General features: G+C 41.8%; 2 protein-coding genes across 5 annotated transcripts in view; both read right to left on the bottom strand.

The window, feature by feature from the left end:
* Window positions 1–26: 26 nt before the first annotated feature.
* On the bottom strand, window positions 27–6,344 carry LOC117230386. Of its 2 annotated transcripts, XM_033487780.1 has the most exons (6): window positions 5,933–6,344; window positions 5,487–5,734; window positions 5,201–5,383; window positions 1,963–4,544; window positions 1,803–1,901; window positions 27–1,766 (listed from the first exon to the last, which is right to left on the bottom strand). In XM_033487780.1, the coding sequence occupies exons 1-5, from the start codon at window positions 6,200–6,202 to the stop codon at window positions 1,810–1,812; spliced, it is 3,375 nt and encodes a 1,124-aa protein (XP_033343671.1). In that variant the 5' UTR covers window positions 6,203–6,344; the 3' UTR covers window positions 27–1,766; window positions 1,803–1,809. The 2 variants fall into 2 exon arrangements, with proteins under 2 accessions (XP_033343671.1, XP_033343661.1); XM_033487770.1 differs by having other exon boundaries at window positions 27–1,901.
* Window positions 6,345–7,623: 1,279 nt separating this feature from the next.
* Window positions 7,624–23,181, bottom strand: part of LOC117234087 — an 85,843-nt gene continuing 70,285 nt past the window's right edge. For all 3 annotated transcript variants that reach the window (XM_033495089.1, XM_033495177.1, XM_033495008.1), the window contains exons 2-5: window positions 17,247–17,442; window positions 10,434–10,741; window positions 9,855–10,191; window positions 7,624–9,477 (exon numbers count right to left, since the gene is read on the bottom strand). In XM_033495089.1, the coding sequence (XP_033350980.1) occupies window positions 9,301–9,477; window positions 9,855–10,191; window positions 10,434–10,741; window positions 17,247–17,442 (1,018 nt within the window). In that variant the 3' untranslated portion in view covers window positions 7,624–9,300. The remainder of the gene's footprint in view (window positions 9,478–9,854; window positions 10,192–10,433; window positions 10,742–17,246; window positions 17,443–23,181) is intronic.

Here is a 23,181-nt window from a genome sequence, read left to right as displayed (position 1 = left end):
TTTTTCTTTTTTTTTCATTTTTTTCCTTTTTTTTGAAAATTTGATTAATTCGCAATCAGTAAACGACATGTACGGGCGTGTGATGCTTAAACGTATATTAATTATCATTTGTCTCTTGCTTTGACAGAATCTACATAAATTAGATCTAAGGCCATAAATTATGTCAAGGCACTACTTGAAGTTAGAATTTAACCAAATGTGTAATAAACATTTCTGTTACGTGAACAATAAGACCGAGTAAATATTCAAGAATGTTTAAAAAGATATTTTAGTTTGTAAATCTAGCTTTGTGTGAATGTGTGTATGTGTGTGTATTAATTAGTGCCATTCATTTAATGGAATTACTGATTAATTTATTTTGTACTTCTTGTACTGTGAGTTATCAATTTAGAATACCAAGAACTAAATTAAATATCGTGCCGTTATCTTGCATCGTACAGTTTATAGAAGAGATTGGTAATGATTATTTTTGTTTTGCTTTTTTTCCCAGTTGACGATAATTTAACTGCATTATTGTTAACGTAACATTTACTACGTATCATATACACGTTCGAAGCGAAGATTATGATCACTTTAGAAATTCGTACAATAGCTAACAATAATCCTACATCTGATGTATGAAACAAAAGATGTACTTTCTGTAAATACTAAAAAACAATATATATAAAGATAAATTACTAACAAGTCATGTAAAGATTTTAGGTTACTACACATGTATCACTGTACACCTTGTAATGTCATTCCACTTTTACTGAAATAAAGTAAGATATCATCTGTCTATTTCTTAAGTGTCCTATGCCATTAATATCAACTAGTAGTACTGGTTCTTAAATAATATAATAATGTATTGAGAAAAGTTATTAGAGGATATGTGATATGTTTTATTTGTTTAAAATGGAAATGCCATTTCAGTCTTAGATAGATTTCAACATATATATTATCAGGAAACATTGTTATAAATTAATGAGGCATTTTATTAAATAAGTGCGAGTAGACAGAAATGTAACATATTGATAAACTTTCATAAAGCATATCTAGATAAAATAGCGCATCACAAATCTTATTTACGTACTTAAAAACGATATGACGAGAAGTCTTGAAAATCGTAAGAAAATATATATCTTTTTTAAATTCGACGTCTTAATGTTTCAAGTAGTAACAAGCAAATGTTATTACTAGTATACAATCGCATACAGATGTATTGATACTGAAATATTGTGTTACGCTTACTTACAAGAACATTGATTTCTCGATAGATTAAATGGAAAAACGAGTGTATCACGAATATTTCTATGTGATAAAAAAAGAAAAAAGACAATAAAAAAAAAATTCATCTCTTATATTATATATATATATAAAAGGAAGAAAAAGAAACTTTCGTAACAAGCTCCTTGAAAGATTTTTATGGATTTTACAATATTCTAAGATATATTTACATTTAAAAGAAAAAAAGAGGAACATAAGTGAACGATCAGAATACACACATGTATGTACTGTTAAAAAATAATTACCTTCAAATTTTTATCTTCAGATCTTGCAAACATAGTGTAAAGTGATATGTGAAATCATCTATATTATTATTTCAACAATATCGCGTATTACGTGTAATTATAACCCATTGTTCATTTTCACTATTTCGGTTAGAAGCATTTTCATTATCGTTTTCGACATTATTCATTAGCGCATATTCATTGTCGTTTTCGACATTATTCATTAGCGCATTTTCATTGTCGTCTTCGACATTATTCATTAGCGCATTTTCATTATCGTCTACGACACTATTCATTAGCGCATTTTCATTAACATCATTTACATTTCATTATTTTCTAAATCACTATTCTCTTCAGAACTATTATCAAAACCTTCATCGCGTTCCATATTTACGTTCCTTGCGTTGTCACCTGTTTATATAAAAATCAATCATTATCTTTATTGACAATTTGTATATACTGATAAAATTACCTGCTGCTCTGTTTGGAAACATCAATTCCCTGTGATTCTGCATGTCCATGTCCACATCAATTGGGTTGGCCATATTTAATATTCCTAGCAACCATATAGGGAAGTCATTCTCTACACCAAAAATATCATTCTCGTTTTCAATATCATTTTCCAGTACTTCAATGAAGGGTTGTAAGTCTTCCAGCTCGTTTAATTCTGCAGCAATCATATTATTACCTTCACCATCTCTGTTATTATTTGCAAGGTCACCGTTTTCAACTTCGATCTCATCGGGAATTTCGGGTCTTAGAACTTCTGCTATATTTGGGTATTCAGAATCGGATATATGACCTTGCGCTACACTTGATAGAGCGTATTCCTGTGTCATATCCTGAGCGGAAGCGCTATTTGGATATCCGGAATCTATTACTTCCAGAGACCAACTATTTGAAGATGTTTCCACAGTTTCTGGAGAAGGTTTCAATTCGCGATTCTCTACGTTACATTCATCTTGTTTCTCATTTTTTAATACTGATGTGGATTCAATATCTCTTGTATCTTTGGCATCATTACAAAACATTTCGGTAACAACGCTCCTTAAATCATGATCATTATGTAATTCAGATTTTAGATCAGTCTTTTCATTAATTGAATTTTTCGTCAATTGAATTTTTGTATCACAATTTACTGATTGTATGTTATTGGTATTTATTGCAGGAAGTTCTTTTTCTTCCTTTACCAACTTTTCTGTAGCACAAGGACCTGTAATTTCCCTTTGTAATGTTTCATTACTTTTCGTGCCATTGTTACTACTTAAAGAATTCGTTTCAGGCAATTCCTCTATTGTTTGTTTATTATCATCTAATGTAGGACATATTGTTGCTGTATCGCTACTATTAAGTGTATCTTGATCAAAGTTCTTTATTAACTCGTTCCCACTTTTTACTTTCATATCATTCTGATACATAGAAGTATCTTGTTTACTATACCTTTTTCCTATTGTATTTGGTTTAATGCCTGACATAGCAGTTATATTTGTATCAATATTACTTTGTAAAAGTACCTCATTTCTACTATTATTACTACCAGGGCTTGTGAACTGACATTTCTGTGATATATTTAACGAATTAGTATTATTCTCCTCCTCCTCCTTGTAATCAAGAGATCTTCGTTTTTTACCCACGCTACTTGCTCTAGTTTCCATTTTTGGTGAACTTGTAAACTGTGGTTGATTGTCTGTTACAATATCATTAGCATAAACTATACTATTATCTGATTGCAATTGATCTTTTAGATGACAATTATGCTCCGAGACATTACTACTCTGTTGGATACTTTGCATTTGATTTTGATCGATAGGGTTTGTACTTGCTGCTGTGTTAGTATCATTGTCAGGATCTTTATCTTCTTTATATAATGTATTTGAATAAATATCGTTTAAGTGATCATGTCCATCAAGATCATATTTTAATGATGATTTCTTGCTTTCTTCATCATTTACATCTGCGATGGTGTTAATCGATATATTTTCCTGTTGGAGCGAATTGTTTAACATCCAGTGATCACTCATGCTTTGATTACATATACTATCGTTTGTTAATTGTTGGTCCATCTTAACGGCGTGTAAAAGATATGGCTCAGGCGAAGTAGAGGCCCGTGAAAGGGACATGTAAACTAGATCTAACGTACAATTAAGTTTTTGTGCAGTATCTGATATAGCATCATCTTGTATGTCCGGTGTTATATACAAACTTTTAAATTTTCTTGTTACGGGAGAATCAGATAATTCTGTTGATTCATTTAAGTACAATGGATCATTATCGTCAAATGATTTATTGAAATTATCTGTGCCAAGTATTGAATCTATATTTCCTTCGTTGTTAATTTCACTGTATTTATCAGGAATTTCGGCACTTCTTGTCGTTTCAAATTCATTACTGTGTAAAACATCCTTTTCGTCATAAAGATAAGTATTGTCTTCAAGCATAGAATTACTTGGTGACATAGCAGGTATAACGATACTTGATTCTACGTTCCAATCTTCATTGTCCGTTTCTTCTTGTCCGTCTCTGCTGTAATTTATAGGTTGTTCGGATTCCATATTCCACTCATCTTCCTCCGAAGCATACATGTCATTACTCCAAAGAGGCCCACCTACTGTAGTATCAGAATATGTAGTAGGTGGTGGTACTAAGACAACAGGGCCATCTTCACGCTCTTCGATTGCCCAGCCAGCGTCCCCTAAAATTGTTTCCAATTCTTCCATAGAAATTGGAAACGTATGTAACATTTTTAATATTAGTTTTAATGGAACTTCTTCTTCCATATCGTCTTGATACGATAAATGTCTAATGTAGTACGATGCTTCGTCAACAATCTTTTCTTCATCTGAGCGATTATCTATTTGAAACGGGTATTCGTATCTAGCTACAACTTTAAATAAATTTTCAATGCCAGGGCTATACGCTTCTTCCATCTCACCGATGCGATGAAAAACAGCCATTTGAGTACAACATCCTAAATGTTCTGAGCCTTCTGGGCCTTTACAAATCCCATGATATGTTGCTACATAATTGGGGTATCTTAAAATAATATTTTGAGCCCTGTTAACAGAAATTACATTTATGACATGTATGATTATTTGCTATGTACGGGCTAATACGCCGATGAATCGATCGCCACAATACTTCAGACACTGGACAAATTAATAAAAAAATATCTTCAATAAAAATTGATCGCCTTTAAATCGGCTACAAATTTCAATACAAGAAATTTCCGAAAGAATCGTTTTTTCGAGAAAAAGTCAAGATCACCTTGACTTCTTTAAACGAATGCCACGTATTTTTGATTTCATACCGTCGTAGTTGACGTTAATACGAGTTTATAACGACCTTCTATACTATGACCTTAAAATGACACTAAATATTGAAACGATGGTTAATCGAGAAGGGCGCTACCGTTAAAAATAATTTTACTTCGATTAAATCGGACGTCTCAAGGAGAAAAATGTTCATTATATGCACATTACAAAAGCATAAATAACGTAACCTTGACTTTTGGTCGAAAAAAGCATTTTTGGAAATTTTGTATACCGTATTTTGTAGCCGGTTGAAAATTGTTCAATTTTTATTCAAAACATCTTCTTATCAGATCATCGGGTAAGGCTCGCAAAGTGTGGTGACTGACTCATAGATCAGCCTATATATAGAGTAAAAATAAATAAAAAATTTACAATTAAACAGAAAATCAAAATCATTACCAATCTTGAAATTGTTGCCTGGTCCATTCGAATTTATGATCAGGATGTCTAAATCCAGAAAAGTTTGGGAATAACGTATTAAACTCTGCATTTGGAGTTGTTATCACTACCAATACTGGTCTGATATAGCCAAAAATATTGCAAGGGAAATTTATTAAAGTATCTGGATACAAATGCTCGATCCTAAAGTGTTAAAATATGCGTTATATCCTATGAAATAATATTATACGAGTTTCTTATCGCTTGAAAAGTAAAATTAAAAACAACACGATATATAGCAACCTACAATTCTATGCAGATTACAGCATCTGTGTTTTCTAGCCTCTTGTCATTTTGAGTAACACAACCTTCGCTTATCTCAATCACAAAAGGTGCAGTTCTTCTATGTAAATATTCAGATACTAAGGGAGCACCTCTACTTTTATAAGCTTCTAAAAGCGGTCTATTAATATCTACGCATAATATTTCTTGTATGCCTCCTGTATTTTTTAGGTGTGTTAAAAAACCAAGTTCTGCACATCCAAAGTCAACGATCTAAACAAAGAAGGAGATTAGTCATTTTATTATCTGTTAAAAATTTGTTAAATCCATGTTTGCAAATATCAAACATGTAATACGAAATAAATGGTATTATATCATATATAAAATTGCGCGAAAGATTTATAAGTATATTTCTAGCAATAAAGAAAGATCCACGTGTAAAGTTATTGCGAAGATATGAAAGCGGAATACCTTGCGTAATTTTCCTCGATATCTCTCACTATTAAGTACATCGGCGACTGCAGCATATCTTTGGATGTACGCCGGCGGGAAAAATTTGATATTTTCTTCAAAAGTCTGAGGTGTCTCAGGATCTACCATTTTACGATCACTTTCAGAAATGTTGCGTCCTAGCTCCATGTTAACCGTATCATTATCCATTGTGTTTTGTCGTTTGCTTCGATAATTCTGATATACAAACTTGCCAAAGAAATAGATCACATGGATGAGCACAATAATCATGTCACTAACAAGGATCAAATGATTTTGATCGCTATAAAATTTTATTAACGCATCCCGGTTAACTTTCCGTTATGCGTAATACCAGCCATATTATTTTGTTTTGAAGGTGGTTACCAAATTCAATCTGATTGGTAGAACGATTCAAAACGCGCCAATACTAAAATAGCGCCACAAACGAGGTACAAGATAGATGTAACATGCGATGCTTTTTCGTGTCTCACGTTTTGGAGGTCACTAGACCCCCTTGCCATTTTCGTATCACATGCGATATTATCGACTTAACACGGTATAGTAATAGACAGCAGACTCAGGTCTATCCTATATTTAGTCAATGGCACATACCGGTTTAAATTAAGACAAAGGTGTTCCATGAAATTTGTAGGTTTAAGTCTTTACGAAATTATAACTAAAATATAGAACAGGATAGATCGTATAGTCGTAAAGGAAGTATAAAATGTTATGCTTTTACAATATTTCAGAAAATATTACTTTATCGATATGAAGAAAATCAAGAAAAACCTAATCCACAACTTTGGTAATTCTAAAGAAATCATTAGATTTTTGTATAGGTAGGATGTATGAAAGCCTCAGATCTGTGAAAGATAGGTAACGATTCTAAACAAATCGTTAGAGCTAAACGAATATATGCGACATTGTAATTGAAACAAGATCATATTTCGAAAGCTATATCGTTTAATTCCATGGTTCCCCATCATGCTTGAAATTGAAAGGGTACAATGACACACGCAACAAGTTTTTGTATTATAATTTATTTGCGATTTAATATAATAATTAAAATAATAATGCGGTAATTATTAATATCGGTAGCAGTTTACTAATTTTCTAAGAAAGCGATGGTATACACGATACATCGTTTACATAAATTAGAACGACAGTCGACTTTCTTCATAAACCATTTGTGATATCTGTATCAGTTTTGTAGCATCTATATTGTTCACGCGTATATTGGAACATCTGTAAATACGATACCACAGATTCATCAGTGTCAGTTTGCTCAGATTATTCCGACTTTTTTCTTTTCTCATTCCCATTTCGTCATTAGCAAAGTAGACTCAATTACAGTTTCATATAGTATTTCGTTTATATATATTTATATATTTATATGCGATTTATTTATAAGTATATGTATTTATAAGCGCGCAAATATATTATGCACGAGATCTGTCGATGGCTGTTATGCAGCCTACAGGAACATAAAACTTGATTCTCTATCGTTAAAATTTATTGTTCTTATTAACGCGGCTATCTACATGATAATCTTTTGCAGAATTCCGAAGAGTCTTAACCTTAAGCTATTACATATCATAATATATATATATATATATATATATATATATTTCATCTCATCTTATTTACAAAAGAACTGTCTGTAGATTCCTCTCTAATAGAATATGTTTTGCGTTTTTTTTTTTTTTTTTCAAAATTGGGGATTGTCGATAGTTTTCTTGTACCCTTATCCCGTTCGAGAACGCACCGGTTAAATATAAATTCGCCTCGAACGGAACGCGAAATAGAAAACGTTTCTATGTATTTTTTAACATTACACAGGTACCCGCAAGAATAGTTTTCTCATTTGAATAGAATGAGACAGAAAGGTTAGACGACGGCCGCACATACATGGTCGATAAATAAATAAAGTGTCGAGTTCGTGTCGTTGGTACGGCGTAAAGAACGATCGAAAAATATTATGCTACAGTGTAACTCGTGTCTTACGAACATTTTTTAATCGCATCGAAAAGACATTCGTAAATCTCGAAAAATAATTCGTGCTGCATTAGATTCGGTAAATGCATCACATATACGTATATAGATATTGATTATCTTCCGTCGATTAAATCAGATAATCTCGAAGATTATCTAAAGAAATTCACTAGCCAGACTGATCGAAACAATTGCGGTAACGGAATATAGTGGTCGAGTTAAGATATTTTCATCGATACTTTAAGTACCGTGATTTTTTAAAGCATTTATCGTTCAGTATACACATATTTCATATAGTATTACCTCTCGATAATAATCTTCGATATTTACGAGTACGGTAAGCGCGTTAACTCGAATCGCGTCTCTTTTCGCTACGGTAAACAGTGTCGGTTGTTTCGATCAGCCTGGCGATAGAATCGATGAGCAAGTTCGCCCTACGAAATCTTAATAGAAAAGTAGATAGAGTGGCACATTTGTCGATACTGAATAAAATGTAGGATGTTCTTTGAACGACATAAGAAAGAAGATATCGTATCTCGTAAGATGCTCGAGAATATCGTACGAGTTTCGCGCATGACGCGTTGAAAGCTTTTATCCCGTTTGTTCTTTTTGCGTATAGGCGAAGATATACAGGCAGATAAGGGAGTATGACGCGACAGAGCCACATATAGCGTGTGACCGGCGTTTAAGCAATTTTTATAGATAAAAAGATCGAGCTCAGGTCCGTTGGACAATGCGATCGCGCGTATGCTCTTCTCTTTTTTGAGGAAGATCAAACGTTGCGTCAGTTGATCGATATAGCACGGTGGTCGTAATTGACGATTTGGCGAACGCGTGGAAAGGAAGGAAGGAAGGAAGCTACGACTCGGTTATATCGGGCGCGCGTTTAGTTTCGTTCGCGGTGAGAAAGGCAATTTCGATTTACGATGCAGATTGTACGCCAGAGAATTTGGCAACGCGAGATTGCCATAGTACAAGTTACGTTTACGCGATTAGCAAATATTCTCGATTATCTTGTCTCGTTCTCCTCCATTAGCGTTACTCCTCTTACCGTTCCGCGATCGCGACGACGATAATTATCACTAGATAACGTGGTTGCGTTATCATAAAATCATTATATATATCACAAATGTTAAAATTGTCCACGCGCAACGTATTCCGCGGTGCGTAAAGTTTCTAATTAATTCTCGAGACACTACGGTAAATATCACATGGAGCGATGAGAAATTTAATTAAATATACAACGGCGATCGATCGCGTCGACGTCCACCATATCGTTGACGGTCGAGGTTGCCGCGCGCACGACGACGAACGATCGATCGATCTCGATCGCCGTTTCCAACAATTTCTATAATATACTTTCAGAAAGTAGAGATTCAGGCGTAAGATTGATCCAACGATATAGCGATTTTGTTCCCTTTCTCCACCCAATTTCTCAGTCGTCCCCTTAGTTCTTCCAGGCTTTTCGACTTTGCCTTGTTTATCCTCTTGTACTTAACGTCTTTTGGCTTCGTCACTGATCGGTGATTGCTCATTACCCTGTTGTACGTGACCTGGAAAAGCACGAGATTCAGAATTGCGACTGGCTTGCGAGAAAGAATCGAGACAGTACGATGGACGCGGTTGCACGAACGTTTGATTTCAAAGGATTCCGAAAATACCGCGAATATAGTAAAAATGTAAGACGATAGGAGGGATAAACGAGTCGAAGAGGATGAAAAGTCGGAAAGAGGATTCTCAAAGGGAGAAGAAAATTCTCGTATACGTATGTTTCAAGACGTTGCTCGAACGCGAGTCGACGAAACAAGTTCGATAGTGGCGCGTATAGCGCGTACGCAAATAGACTAACGGAAAGGTCGAAAGAAGACACGGTGGATACGAAAGACGGTTGCGACTAAGTGGATATTCGGACAAAAAGAGATCTTCTTACCTGCGCCTGCTGACTTTCGTCCCTTGGTCTCTCGTTGGGCGGGGAGTCTGCCTCTTGAGCGAGTCTCTCGAAACTGCCGTACAAATCCTGAAGTCTGCCCTTTCCGTTTCCCAAGTTCTTTGCCCGTCTCTCCTCGCATTCCGAGTTTTCCGTCGATTCGGACGGGTCCTGATTGTTTTCGCTGTCTCCGTCCTCCTCCACCGAGTAAACGGTCTCCAAGATCTCCGGTCTCCTCAGGAAACCGTTGCATCGTCGCATCGACGAGTACTTGCTCGACGGTTCGACCGCGTCCGAAACCGATCGGATCACCGTCACGTCGGTGATGTTCGAGCGAAACCTGCGAAGGATATTTTATATTTACTCGAAAACTTTCAAACGTATCGTTCCTAACGCGTGCGGATATTTCGCGTCTATCAAATCGTACGAGCGGTTTCGTTTTTCAAGTAAATTCAATCATCGCGTAGAACCAAAGGATTCTATCTTTAGCTTCGCTGGTAAACATAACAAAAATGGACGTAACGACAGTTTAAAGGGAGAGAAAATTCGCGCGTGTTTCGGTTAAACGAAGCGTACGCTTACCTCGGTGGCGCTAGGTCGTCCGCCGCCTCCTCGAGAACAACGGCGCTGTCGCTGTCTCCGAGACTGTCCAATCTATCCAGAGCGTCGCAAGGTGGCGAATCTCTCGTCCCGGTACTTCTTTCCGCCAATCTGCTCTGCAATTGACGAATCACCCTCTGTTGTCTGAGAATAATGGACTCTCGTTGCGCCAGACTAGCCTCGATCTCCTTCTGTTTTCGACAAAGCCTCGATTCGAACAGCAACAGCTGCGAGGACAATGTCCGTAGCTGCTCTGCCTTCTCCCTTGTCAGCCGCGCCACGAGGTCCTCCTGAAACAATTATATCACCCGTTGAGTGACTTTGGCGAATTCACGCAACGTACGCGCGAGCCACCGCTGCGCAGTTTCGAGACCGTGGTAAACGTACCACTTCTGCGTGGCTTTATCGACGTTGAATTAATCAGCAATTTGTACTAGTCGAGAGAGCTTCGGCTCGCTCTTCTCCGCTGGTAATCAACCAACGATTAATCACGTTAGCTCATTATCGATAATTAAGGAATAAGAATCGCTTGATTAACGACCCTTTCTTTTTTCTCCAGAGTCTTCCGGCAGTGCGTTAGAAGAAAAGAAACTGACCGACCGTGCAAGAAGATTCGCAAGAAAACCGTTGCGAATCGATAATGATGGAATTTGCATGCATCGAGTTCGTCGTCGTCGTAATTAGTCCAACGATCGTACCCTACGGGGAAAGGGAGCGTCGCGGCTACGCGCAACTGTGCCAGTCGCAAGGCATCTTCGATTTGCCTATTAACGTGGTATTAATTAGGAGATCCCGAGGGTTTGTCCCGACCGCATTACCGTATGCATTATGCCAATCCACGGTATTATCGAGTTTGTTTCTCTTTCGCTTTTCGATTAACCGTGTGCACGCTAAATACAGCGAACGTTTTCCACGCGATATATGTAACATTGTACGTATACGGTCGGTGTCTGGTTTCTGTACGACGATAACAACGATTTGGGACCAAAGGAACGTTTCGCGTCTACGTTTAAAACTTAGATCGCGAACGGTCGGTATTTATCGTCGAGAAACTGAAACAATCCCTCCCTGTCTTCTTCTTCTTCGTACGCAAGGATCTTCGTCTATCAAAGCAACCTCTTCGTTACGTCTCATTTTCCATCGCGGTGTACGAGGTACTTCGGGGAACAAATTTTCCAGCAAAGTTCGCCGTTCGCTCGAGCGCCAACTTTTACACTTTGCCGATGTCACGACGTCGTCCGACAACCGTCTTGAATTATAAACGTCCAGCGCCGTTGTCAATTTTCGAGTAACTCGAGCGAGGTCCGACGTTGTCACCGCGCCAGGAACCTCGTTTTCGACGTTGCAAACTGTCTTTGGATCGTCGATCGTCCTCGCTGCCTTCAACGGTCTCTGTCTTCGTTCGATCAAAGTTCGTAGCCGCCACCACAGTGTCCGAGTTTTAATCTCTTCCAGTTTCGAGTTTTAATTCTTCGCTGAACCGATCTTGGCGCGCGACAGGTCCGCGTAGAAAATAGGAGAAGCCGGTAAAAGTACGTAACGCGAAACATTTGAAACGCAGGGTCCTCGGGAATTTTTCTGTCGCGTCGGCTTCGATTTACGGAACGATCCGGCAAACCTGTTTTTCGCGAAGCTCGGCGTTCCCGAAATGCGAAACGCGTCCGGTGCTTTGCGCGGACCATAGACCCGGCCACCTTCCTCGTTCTTTCTTTTCTACGAAAACAGGACGAGTCCGTTACTCTCGGCGTTGTTTCGCGTAAATGGTAGAGTGCCGTGGAATGGCCCACGCGACAAGTATCGCAGGTTCTTCGACGGCGCACGTCATCGATTTACGAGTCTCTCGTTGCGCTTCTCGCACTCGTTGAAAAAGCAAATTGTCCTTTCGGCTTCTATCGGACAACGGGCTCTCAGCGGAGTTTCTCGTTTTCTTTTCGATATGACGCGCGCCATGATCTCTCCAACTTCTTACTTTTATTATTTAATTTGTACCTTACGATACGTCCAGCTAGACATTGGGTAAATTTTTCTAGCTTTATTGCTAAATATTGACACGTGGATGGCTACCCCCAGCGGGATACCATCTTCGAGTTTGTCTATTTTATTTCTTCAACGAGGTCAGCGGGATTTTCTCTTCGATCTTCTTTTTACGAGAGTTTTGCTCGATTCAGCAGCCGGATAGTTTGGATGTGTCGCCGTTCTTTTCCTGTATTTTTTTGCGTACCTGCCGATTTCTTCTTTGACCGTTGGTATTTTTAAGTCTCTGCGTATATCCTCGTTTCGTGACATACCATGGGTCGTTGACTATTGTTCCGAGTATCTTCGATCGTAGCTTAGACAGCTTGTAGATCGTAGTTTATTTGCTTAGCTCGTTGATGCTGCCCCCCATAGTGGTATTCCGCGCGTCCAAATTGGTTTTATTATCGTTTTGTAAATTTTTAGTTTATTTTCCATTCCGAATTTAGAGTTTCGACTGGTTAGCCGGTACATCTGTCTTCTTTTTATCCGTGTTTTGTCTATAATTGATCTGCTACGTTGCTTCCATGTAAATCGTCTGTCTAAGTAGAGTTCTAGGTATTTAACTTTGGGCCCGGTGTGTCGTTCACACCGGTTCCCGGGCCCCTCTCGATCGCAGCCGGGACGGTCATCGTGGAGGTTTTAGTCGGTTGGAGTCCCTCGCTGCCACGTCGCTTTTCCCCAGAAGCGACCTGGTGTCCGTGCGAATTTTCTCCGCGTTAATAATAATAAAAAAAGAAAAGGTATTTAACTTGGCTGCGACTTACGAGAAACAAAGCGCGACCAGCAAACCGATCTCTGCCGCTTCTCCCGTTTCTCCTCTCGCGCATAGAGTTCGACACGCGTGCGGAGAGACGGTCCGTGGGACGACGATTGAGAAATTTACGGGAGCGTGAAGGGACACGAAGGGTAAACTAAAAGCGGCGCGAAGACCGGCGATAGGCAAAATAACGCTATGCAGGAACACCGTGCGGCGTGCGACGCTGAACGAGAAATTTCCTCGGTGCCGTGACATGGTCACGTGTGTCGCACGCGAAAAGGTCGTTGCGCCTAATAACGGATCATTATGTCGTAATTAAACGCTTCTTCCACCGTTTGTTACGACGTGGTATCTCGCGCTCGTGACGGTCGCGTGCTCGCTGTCCGTTTCTTTACGAATTATCGACGCCATGAAAAGCCTGCGATCGAACGACCGCTCGCATTTCACGAGTTTCCTTCGACGTAGACTAACGTCCTCGTATAAATTGAAATAATCGCACGAAGATGTCTACGACGCGACGAAAACGACCGAGCTTTTTAAATGTAAAATCGATCGAAGTTTTATAAATTCAACGGTTCCGTTTCCAAGACACCGACGCGATTAACAGCGACACACGACTATGTAAAAAACAAACGATTTACTACCAGAAATACGCTTATGCCGCAACAGGACGGTACAAATAATCGTAAATTCCTGGGGTTTTCTCCACTATTCAATTTACGAGGTTGACAGCTTTTGCGCGACTCGCCTAAAGAAATTCTCCTCCGTAGCTTTTCTTCTTTCGTGTACATATATGTCGGAGATGAAAGGACACCGGAGCCCCGTCCCGTTGACCGCGGCTACGTTCGGCGGCTGATGGTCGCCTTGAGCCCAAGTTTATTATCACAAATCGCAAACAAGTAGAATTGGGTAGAACGACGACAAATTGTTTAATTACAACTGTAAACTTTAATTACAATTTTGCGAATTTTCCCGAAGTTGCAGAGGGAAGGCTCCGGTGTCCTTTCATCTCCGACATTTATGTCGGAGACAAAAGGACATCGGGGCTTCCCTTTTGGAATGTTGGGAAAACCCCCAATACCCTAGTCCAGACTTTTACTATAGCTACACTTAAGTAATAAAACTAAGAAATAGTTGTAATGTTCTAATCTGATTTTACGACGATGTGCTTGGGCTCAAACTGACATAACGGGCCACTGAACGTAGCCACGGTCAAGGGAGTGACGTGTATCTGACACAGGTATGGAATAATTATATAGCTCTCCTTAAAAATAAAGAGAGGTGGGAAGAAGAATATATAAGGGCAGTTCCACTTGGACTGCATGTCAGTTCATGCAGATAACATTTACTTGTAAGTTTTACGTTGTACGTTTACTTGTGTAGTTATACGTGTATCTCATCGCATTCGTCATCCCGTTGACCGTGGATTTTTTTATCGAACCTGAATTCGTTGTCATCAACTTCTCGACCATCCGATCGCCGCTGTTACTTATAGTCTCTTGTAGCGATCACATTTATACCAATTATGTTACCAACGAAACAACACCGCGACCTCAAGATACCCACAGTCAAAGACGAAATAGCAAAATATAGCGACAGATTTAGCAAAAGAGTCAACAAACACCGAAATCCCCTAATCACTGGACTATTTGATACAACGGACCAGATCCGCAGGCTGAAGAGACACTACCCGCTAGACCTAAACGATAGATTCAACTAGTTATTTAAATTAAGTAATATTTACTTATTTATAATACTTACGTACAAATTATACTTATCTATAATAAGTAATAACTTATTATAAATAATTAGCCATGTTACCGCGCCACGCCAGAAAAACTACTGAAAATTCTCAACGCGAGAATTGATTGTAATTCTAATAAATATTAAAAAAAAAAAAAACATTTATACCAATAAACATCAGCTATATTCGCGATGGTAAATCGAGTAAAGGTTCATCGAACGCCCCAAAATTCCAACCCTAATCCGACGTATACGTATGAATGCACGTATTTCGAAGGAAGTTCAAAAACCAACGTCGATAGAGGATTGTTGGCACCACGCGACATTCAGAATTTAAGGGAACGAGACAAGGAACGGGTCAGTTTCTGCAACGAGGGCTAGAGTTCTCGCGTCGCATTAATATCGAAGAAACGACGTCTTGGCAGCCGGAACAGGACGAGTGACAGTAGCAATTTACTATACATCTACTCCACCTGTCCTGAGCGTCTCTCCGACATGGTCGCAAACATTTAACTATCTTTCCCTCGACTAAGCGTCGTTGTAACGCTGCAGTTCGCATGGAAATCGCCATCGATCGTTTTCCTCGAGACTTTCCACGAGATTATTCTACTCGCATCGGTCGCTCTGACTCGTATCTATGAGCGTCGATCTGATTAATTTCTGTCCTTTTTGTATTCGCATAAAGGGAGGTCGTGTGGCGGTCGATGAATTAGTTGGCGGAAACGAACGTAGGCGCGTTCTCTCGTTAATGCACCGGTTGTTTGTATTCGCCAGCGGTGTGTCTCTCCCTTTCGTCTTCGTTTTAATTCGGTTTCGCCAGTTGATTTCCACCGAATGCAATTTGGTCGGTCTCGCTACATTAAGTTTAATTCTCGCGACAATTTCTGTTAGAATTTAATCTCGAAATTGAGATTAATAATCTGTGGAAGACACGATGTTTGTGTTGAAATAATATTACGTGATATCTATTAAACAAAAATTACAGGAAATACAAGCGAGCGTTGCGGAATGTTGGCAGTCGGCTAGTTATTCTCAGACTGACCGACTCAGCGACCCCACGAAGAGATTTTGAACCCTACTCTCTGTGCGGTAACCAGTGTGACCTGTGTGACCTGTGTAGATGTCTGTGTGGCGACACGTGCCACGGAACCTTCTAGCAGCTTCGCGATACGAAGCGCTACGCCGTCGAGGCGCGACACCGACGTGCCCAATGTTCCATCCATATTCTTACGCTTCTTCCGCCGAATCGTCGGAAGAGCATGCACGCGCCAGCCGCCGCGGTACATCTAACGAACGCACGCTAGATATCGCTGGGCAACGAAAGGAAGATCGATCGCCTCGTCTGCATGCGATTAATATCGTTGTATTCCGGCAATTTCTTATTCCCCGTCGTGCATGGAACCACGCGTTCGACGTGGCAACAGAATTTTAAAGCGACCAGGAGATGCGCTCGGTCCAACGACAAGCGTATCTGTAATTAATCTGAGCGTATTAGAGGCAGGAAAGCGATCAATGATCGAATCAGCCGAACGTAAAGAAATCGTCGAGAGATAAAAGCGACAATGGATGAAAGTGACGGACGAGAAACGATAATCCCGTGCGAACGATAAACTAAAGTTTTCTGCACAGTGTTACTCGAGAAACAACCGTTTGAGAGCAACTCTCATTCAGTTTGATCTCATTCTCAAAATTCTCGATAATTCGCGAGAGGTTCGACGATAAAAAGGAATCGCGAAAGTCAAAGAGTAACTTCGGCCGCGTCTTTCTTTTGATAGACGTACAACGATCGTGTCGGAAATTAGCTTGTTCAGCGGATTCTTCGTATCTAAAGAGGAGATCGATCGATGTCTCGTTTCAGCATTTGCAAGATACCTCTACGAAAATGCTTTCGCGTTTCCTACTTTTTTTCCAGCAGTTTCTATTGCTCGCGCCAAGACCGAGACTTTTGCCATGCCGTACGTAATCTGTGCTTCCTGGGGTTGGAGAGATCGTTGTCGATCATTTACCGCGCAGATCTCCGCAGAATTTCGAGGGAGGATTTTTTTTTCGCGAATGCACCGCCACGAACACGTAGATTGTCCGTGATCACGCAAGGTCCGAAGGGAAATAGTCGAACGTCACGAAACGTCTGGCTTGTCCCGGAAGCGGGCTCGGGTTCCTCTTCAAAGTTTTACCGGATAATAGCTTTGATCAACGAGCACGGACAAGGTTCCGAGGTAGAAGCACACACACGATGTATTTTCTCCCCCCCCTCCCCTCCCGCTTAGCTTCGTTTTTACCTGCAATTTCAGGGTCCTTCGCCAGGCGAGCATTTGATGCGCCTGTGCTCTTTGCCTCGCTCGAAGCGCAGCTATTACCGACTTTGCCTCTTCCAGCGATGTCACTTCCATCTCGTTGCCATCCTTGGACAAATCGCCTGGCCTTGCCTCGATGATCGCTGCCAACGGACAGCTGTCCATCGACGTCTCGTCGAAACTGAAATCAGAAATCGAACGATCGTTTTTATTTCCCGTTCTGTTCGCACGATTGCTCGCGTCTCCATCTCGGACGTCTTATCGTTAGTTCTATCTGGATAGCGAGCTGGAACGTCGATGAATGGTAAAACGTGGATCGTTGGAAGCGACGCGAACGCCTACTCGTCGCGCGATCGATCGATCGAGCAAGGAAACGTGGAAATGCACGGTTAGGGAACCGTCTTTGAGATCTCCTATTTATCAGGTCGGTAATGGATCTCGTAGACGGTCGAGGAAGATCGTCGAAAAGCGTACGGTGTCGTCGAAACTGCGAATCGATGCGAGGTAAATATTTAAGCGACCACGCAGAGCGTGTTCCTCGATCCGATCGGGATTAGCCGAGCTACGTGGAAACGAGGATTTCTCGAGCGTGGAGCCAGCCGAGTCCTTTGAAAACCGACTCTCGATTCGAATAAACGAGAGCACGATGCTATCCTATCGTTCGACGGCGAATCGATCGACCGACGAGACTCGTTTTTATCCGCTCGTCCCGCGAGTTCCGTTCGGTCATGCAGCTCGGAGTGAAATTTAATAAGAACCGCAAGGACTCACCGCGATCGCGCAGCACACCGAACGCATTGAATATCAGAAAAAATTCGAGAGAGCATCTGCGAAACTTCCGTGGCTCTCGCGACCACCGAGAACCTGCGAGGTTCGTTCCGTAGTTTTGTCGCGTATCCGTAAATCGTCTCGTAAATTCGCACGTATTACGCTCGCTTCAAAGTCGTCGAACGACTTCCTCCCCGAATCTCCTTACCGCGTTTTCGCTCTCGCGATTTACGCGAAATCTCTTTTCCTCGGGAATAATTAATTCTTCGTGGAAGAAACTGGCCCGTTTAAAGTTTTAAATTGGAAAATTTGAAAAAGCAAGCGGCTTGCGAAAGACACGGGCACACGGATTTACGACCGTAAAAATTTATACCAGGTCTCGAAAGATGCGATTCGAACGACTCCGTTGATAAAATTTCGCTTACCAGTGCGCAAACTTTGTTTCCGTTTATTATCTCGCAACGGAGCTCTCGAATTTTCCGACATGTTAATAACTCTGCTCGTATTTTATCCAATAAAAACAATTCGTTGTTTGTCCGAGGTCACGACGAATCTATGCGTTTTTAATCGCATCGAGTACCGCCTTCTCGAAACACGGAAAACGAATTACGCGATTTTATTCTATATTCGCAGCGGAATATTCGTGATTTTTTTGACGCGCCGTCGGAAATTCCGCGCGACGCGATTGGACCGCGTGAAATTCAGCGTTGCGAGAGCGAAAAATCCAACATAATATCTCTGGCGTAAATTCAAATGAAACGTATCAAATATTATACGGGGAGCTGCGTTCGTGCAAGGCTGCAGTCGCGCTCTACGGTTTACTCGGCTATTCGTATTCGAGATTTGTACTCGTAAAAGTATGCAACGATTTCGAGCAGCGAACATAATCGATACACAGACCGCACGAAATCCAGCAAGCGGGATAACGGAGTAACGTTTCATTTACAATTTTAGGTATCGTTTGTATAACACAGGCTCGATGTATTTATGGAAAATGTTGCTTTTCCTGCACGCGAGACCCGACCATTCGCTAATTAAGTTGAAATAAATTATGCATGAGTCACCGACCGAGTCACCCGACACGGTTGACGCTTCTTTCTTTCTGTCGGCGACGATCGATTCCTCCAGCTTTGTCCGTCTACGTACTTGCTTACTCGCCACTGTATTTCGCACGACATCGGCGGGTGTCGCGAACCAAGAAAAACGCACCGACTCGTGCCACTTCCCTCTCCGTTCAGCGCTCTACTTATTCATCAGACAAGCCCTCGTCGTTTGTACTTTATTCGACCGTTGAATATTCGTAACGTTAATATCGATAAATTCTCAGTTGTTTCTTGCCGGTCGATTCGTTCCGCGCGTTCTCCAAACATGCGACGGTTAAAAATATTTCCTAGCGAAAGATCGCTTACGAATATCTCATTTCCTAGGTGCCTTTGAGCCCCTCGGACGAGTGACGTTGCACGATCGCCGAGCTACGTAATTGCACGTAGATACAGTGTCTGTTGGCTGACGCGAGTGCCTAAGAGGCAATTAACGTACTTGAACAGCCACGAACAAATCCGTAGAATTTTCAAGGCGCATATACAGGGTGGTTGGTAACTGGTGGTACAAGCGGAAAGGGGGTGATTCTACGCGAAAAAAGAAGTCGAAAATATAAAATAAAAATTTTTTTTTCATTTTTTCCACCGAGACAACGATCTACAGTGAGATCCGTTATAACGAGACGCGATAAAGTGCACGCGTACCGAGCGAAAATTCAAAGTCGATTTTCTCGAAAACGAAGCCTCGAACGAAAAATTTTTATCCTATATTTTCGACTTCTTTTTTCGCGTAGAATCGCCCCCGTTCCGCTTGTACCACCAGTTACCATCCACCCTGTAGTTTAGTAGAGTGCGTGATCTTGATACAACTCTGATCCGTCGTTAACGCGCTATTGACAGCTGATTTATTTAAGACCACACAGGATTTACGCTTCATCGACAGAATTTGCTGCAATCCTCGAGGTCGTATGTCCGCGTTTTGCTAATAGCGCAATTTTTGCTCGCCTGCAAGCGCACGAGTAACGCAGCTGGTTGGACACGGTTCTCCATTAACCGCGAACGATCGTGGCAGCGTGACAAACAAAACCGTTTCTCAGCTTGCCACATGTCCGTTCGCTGCAACTTCCGGCCAAACTATCCCCTGGTTCGTATTATATAGTCGCGTGTATCGCGCGAATTTCCCTTCCTCGTCGGTTTACGAGCCCTGCAGGCCTTCATTTACGACTTCTGCAAATCGGTCTCAATTATCGCTGACAATGCGAACAGGGGGCTCGGTTCTCGCGTTTCTGTTTCGGCCGTGGAGAGGGTTGGCGTACGCTACGTCGAACGAAGAACCCTCCCGTTCGTTTGACTCGCACGCACCTGCGAAACCGACTATCGCGATCTAGGGAGACCGACCAACCCACTCGTCTTTCGTCGTGAATCGTAGCCAGGTGGTGCGAAACGGAGGTCCGGTGAATCTACGCGCAGCTCCGGCCGTTTTCAGCTGCGATCTCGATAACCGTAACGGCGTCCTATCAACGACCCTGCCTTTCTCTTTCCTCGACCCTTTCGTTCCACCTATGCTCCCTTTTTTTCTTTCGTCTATTTCCCGCTTTTACCTGGTCTTTTCGCGTAAAACGAAAGGACCAGGCGTTTTAAAGAACTGCATTGTTATTAGGCACGCTGTTAACGAACCGAACGAAGCATGGTGTTTTAAGCGAAGTCTCTTTGACCGTCCGTACACCTACCTCTCGAAACGATCGCAAAAACGTTTCGAATAGAAAGGATGTCGCTTGCCTGTGGCCTTTTCGAAGGTAACCGGAGTGTCGATCGATCGAGGCGTTTAGGCAACGAGTTAGAAGAAAGACCGACAAAAGACTACCAACCGTGCACCCGGTACACGGCGAATCGAACGAATACCTCGATACACGATCTTCGATTCCACCGAGATAGAACGGTTCGTGGGCAGACGTGATTCATCGCTGGACATCGATCGATAACGTTGGTCGACGGTGAACCGTGGTCAAGGGAAAATACATCAAAATGACAGGCGGTGGCTACGAGGATCGGGCGTTTGTCTACGTGTCTGAAAGTGTTTCGTTCGATAGACCTACCACTTCGATCTGGCTAAAGTAACAGACGTTTTAATTCGAGCAGTAAAATTCAACGTAATCGGATTATCCGCTTCGAATTGGTACGAGCGGAGTGACCGATCGCGAGGTATCCGGAAAAAGTGGTAAATTAATTTCGCGAAACCTCGTTGCAAGAAGGTAATATACGTTAAAAACAAGCGGCAGTCGATGCGAAACGTCGAAAAGGAACGAAGGAAAAGAAGGACAGGTAGAGGAAGGTAAAAGAGGCTAGGGGTAAAAGCTTTTCGAACGACGGCGCTTCCGCTGTCGATGAATCAGAAACTCTTATAGATTCAGGGGCGGGAGCAAGACGGGCGGAAATTATATTTCGCCCTAGTCAGTCAAAAATTATAATATACACGGTTGTCGGCTCTGTCAGAAGGATAAAGAACGGGATAGGAAATGCAATTTCTCAGGGGGCCGAACGATCGCCTCTGCATAGCCTGAAAATAATCACTCGCCGCTCCAATAAATTACATCATAGAGGTTGTTCGACCGTCACGACCTGCGTTACACGGCTAATACACAGGTACCGTCTCTATTAAAAGTAATACGTACGTTTTGCGAAGCAGCTCGGACATAAACGAACCGAACGGTGGAAACCATCTCCTCGAGTTTCTTCGAGGTCTTTGAACTTTCGACTTCCATCTGTGCAGCAGACGCGATACGTAGAATTAAATGTAAATTACCGACGAAAGATACGCTTTCAAGTGGAATCGCACGTGGGTCAAAGAACGTTCCGCGAGCGGACGTAGAAAGTTTACGAACGCAGTTTGATCGACGATCCTCGCGATTTAGTGCGATCGTCTCGGGACTTCGCGAACGATCTCGATCGACAAACCGAGCTTATCGCGCGATTAAAATTAATCTGTGACGACGACGAGAACGACCGAGGAAACCGAGCACGCAGCAGCGTGCCGTGAAAATAAGCGGCTGCTCCACCTTCAGCCTTCGCGTAATTTTTCCTCGAAACGAGCGACTACGCGTCCTCGTGGCGCCGATGCCGACCGCGCGTTCCAACGACCTTATTTATCATTCGCACGAGAGTTTTTAATCGCAGGTCGCGCGCCGCGGCTCGCGGAGGACGTTTCGCGCGCGTCGTAGGATTTCAAAAATCGCGGAGGAAATCTCATCCGGCGTCGAACTACGGCGTTTTAAACTACGAGTCGATCCAACTACGAATTTCCGACGATTTAATTGAAAAAGTAATTTGGGATATGGACGCGCGTTACACGCTGAATAAGATGGATCGATCGTTCGGATATAAGCTACGGAACAGATTGCGTACGTGTAACACTTGGATGAAACGTTTCGCCGACATCGCAGCTGGCTTGATCGAGGCCAAACCGGAGATTTGGTTCTACGACCAGGCGCAAACCATAACTTTTAACTACCTCGACGAATCGGTGATTCGAACGGGGATGTAACCGGACGGCACTCGAGGCCGTTGCCGCACCGCAAGATTAAAAGTTGGCTGGTTCGGAAAAATTGCACCAACAGACGTAACCGAAATATCGATTAGCCTGATAAACGTCGGAGGATTCGAGTTCCGAGAATGCCACGACGTTATGCGAGAGAAGAGGTCATTCTCGAATGTGCTTTTTTACAACCGGTAATTTCCAAACGGTATTACCGATCGCGACGACCACGCTGCTACGCGACCCGTACCAACACTCGCCGTTCATCGTCCAACGAATTACATCGAGATGGCCGCGTCTCTCGCCAATTTTGCATAATTTCCACCTCGTGCCGGAAACGCTCGCCTCGTCGTACGCTGCTCTTACGAATGCTCGTAAAAAGCCGAGTACGTGGCCTTTTCTCGGATCGCGTTTATCCTAATTGCAGAGGTCATCGAAGCTCTCCTCGCAAACAAACATTTCCTCCCATCGAACCTGTCCATTCCTCGCTCCGAACGACCTCGTTTTTCCTCCATCGGACGACGATCTTCGATCACTCGCCGATTCTGCGATCCGATCGACAAGCTGTCGTCTATTCTCG

This window comes from Bombus vosnesenskii, unplaced genomic scaffold (assembly GCF_011952255.1).
Source record: "Bombus vosnesenskii isolate JDL3184/JDL3185 unplaced genomic scaffold, Bvos_JDL3184-5_v1.1 scf7180000013262, whole genome shotgun sequence".
Classification (NCBI taxonomy): domain Eukaryota; kingdom Metazoa; phylum Arthropoda; class Insecta; order Hymenoptera; family Apidae; genus Bombus; species Bombus vosnesenskii.
The sequence above is the reverse complement of the archived record's forward strand: the minus strand, read 5'-3'. Positions and strand labels throughout refer to the sequence as shown.

Bases quoted from the DNA above. Each gene is read 5' to 3' on its own strand.
- LOC117230386 (XM_033487770.1), bottom strand. From the start codon at position 6,202: ATGATTATTGTGCTCATCCATGTGATCTATTTCTTTGGCAAGTTTGTA. The intron at 5,735-5,932 runs GTATTCCGCTTT...TTCTTTGTTTAG, and splicing joins ATCGAGGAAAATTACGCAAG to ATCGTTGACTTTGGATGTGC. The intron at 5,384-5,486 runs GTAGGTTGCTAT...TTAACACTTTAG, and splicing joins GCTGTAATCTGCATAGAATT to GATCGAGCATTTGTATCCAG.